The 1,953-nt window shown below is 47.3% G+C and overlaps 1 protein-coding gene across 1 annotated transcript; it reads right to left on the reverse strand.

Annotated features, from left to right (window-relative positions):
• Nucleotides 1–638: 638 nt before the first annotated feature.
• LOC121279992 (histone H2A.V-like) lies at nucleotides 639–1,699 on the reverse strand. The gene is made up of 3 exons (XM_041191619.1): nucleotides 1,676–1,699; nucleotides 1,144–1,287; nucleotides 639–953 (listed from the first exon to the last, which is right to left on the reverse strand). The coding sequence occupies exons 1-3, from the start codon at nucleotides 1,697–1,699 to the stop codon at nucleotides 639–641; spliced, it is 483 nt and encodes a 160-aa protein (XP_041047553.1).
• Between the last annotated feature and the right edge of the window lie 254 nt (nucleotides 1,700–1,953).

Consider the following 1,953-nt stretch of genomic DNA (forward strand, 5'->3'; position numbering starts at 1 on the left):
AGTGAGAGAGACAGGGACAAAGAGAGTGATATGGACACAGAGAGACAGGGACAGGGAGAGAGAGGAGAGAAAGGGACACAGAGAGACAGGGACAGAGAGAGAGACACACACACACAGAGACAGATACAGGGAGAGCGTGACACACACAGGGATACAGGGGAGAGAGTCAGAGGGACACAGGGAAATAGACTTACACGGAAAGAAAGACATGCAGGAACTGAGAGGGGGATGGGAGAGGGTGGGGAGAGGGGACAGCAAGACTGGAAGGGAGTGGGGAGAGCCTGGTAAGGGAAGAGGCTTTAAGAGGGGTGGAGAGGGCCGAGGTTGAGGGTAGGGCATGTAAGCCCGAGATTTGAATGGGTATTGGGGATAGGCCCCAAGACTGGGGTGGGAGCTGGCACATGTAGGTACCATGTAGGTACCGGCAGGCCTGAGGAGGAGGTGAAGGGTCCAGACCAAGAGAGCTGGGTGCTGGGTGTTGTCAACTTATGGAAGGGGAAGTGGGTTCTGGAAGAACTGAAGGTGGGGGAAGGGGTGCACCGCAAGATTGTAGCTTTTTCCATGCACTGGGCAGTATATTTTTCTCTTTAAAATGTTTTTATCCACAATATGTTTTAGATTTTTCTGATCTTACCCCTTCAGGCATAAACCTTGCTGGGATGTCTGGTTTTCTTGGGCAGTAATATGGCCTGGATATTGGGGAGGACCCCACCCTGGGCTATGGTGGTTTTTCCCAACGGCTTGTTGAGCTCCTTGTCATTGATGATGGTGAGCTGCAGGTGGTGGAGGCTGATGCGAATCTTCTTGTTGTCCTGGGCCACATTGCCCGCCAGCCCCTGGATCTCAGTGACCAGGTACTGAAGGACAGTGGCCAGGTAGATGGTGACTGTTAGGGAGTTCCACGATTTTGACTCGGCAATAGTAAAGGAATGGCGAGTCAGGATGATGAATGGCTTGGAGAGGAACTTGCAGGTGCTGGTAGTCCCATGCATCTGCTGCCTTTGTGGAAAAGGTTGCAGGTTTGAAAGATGCTGTTGAGGAGCCTTGGTGAGTTGCTAGCTTTCTTATTTCATTATATACTTTTAAATTTAATTCCACTGCTCTGTTACTTTTCAATGGTGCCACATTCACTTTGTTACTTACATTGTTGATTTGTTCCTTTACCCTGCCAATTCCCCCACCCCCAGCAAAGCGACTCTTGGTTTTTTTCCCCAGATTGGTGACCATGGTGGTTTCGGCACAGCAGAGGCACCGGAGAATGATCAGAATTGAGGGGTAAAATGTCAGCTGAAATGGAACAGATAAAGGAAGTTCTTGGAGAAAATTTCAAAAATAAGTGGTAAGATTTGTTTATTTTTCCCATCATAACATTTACAAAGCTGCACTGATATCCTCCTGGGCCTCCTGATGCCTAATGGTCGTACTTAATGCCTAGTGATCACTTCCAAATATGCATGATCATTTCCACAAGCAAGCTATGAGTGCTTCAATGACCTGTGATCAAAGTTAGGAGTGCTTCAATGATCTGCGATCAATACTCATTCCAAATTACACCATTTGATGATACATAGCTTCAGACACACTAATCTCACTATCCAAATCTCCAGTATGAGCTTCCATCATTTGCAGCTCTACATCGGAATATTAATGTACCCCATAATTTGAACTAACTTACCAGTGACTGTTCATTGAAACGCATAGCGAAAGATTTTGTTGTTGATGTTGTTTCAAACCAACACATGCTCTGTTGACTACACAGGACTAGGTAGCACTGAGCAGAGATCTTGTCTGGTTACTAGCCATGCCACAAAAGCTGTGGATTTGGATCTCTTCAGGGTCCACCTATAAACAATATTGGCCCAGATTGTCCGGACTCCAGATCGTCAGAGCCCAGACATGCAACCCAAGATGCACACCAGGAGCCTGTGGAAGTCCTGATGTGCTGAAATCCAT

Source organism: Carcharodon carcharias, chromosome 7, assembly GCF_017639515.1.
Source record: "Carcharodon carcharias isolate sCarCar2 chromosome 7, sCarCar2.pri, whole genome shotgun sequence".
Classification (NCBI taxonomy): Eukaryota; Metazoa; Chordata; class Chondrichthyes; order Lamniformes; family Lamnidae; genus Carcharodon; species Carcharodon carcharias.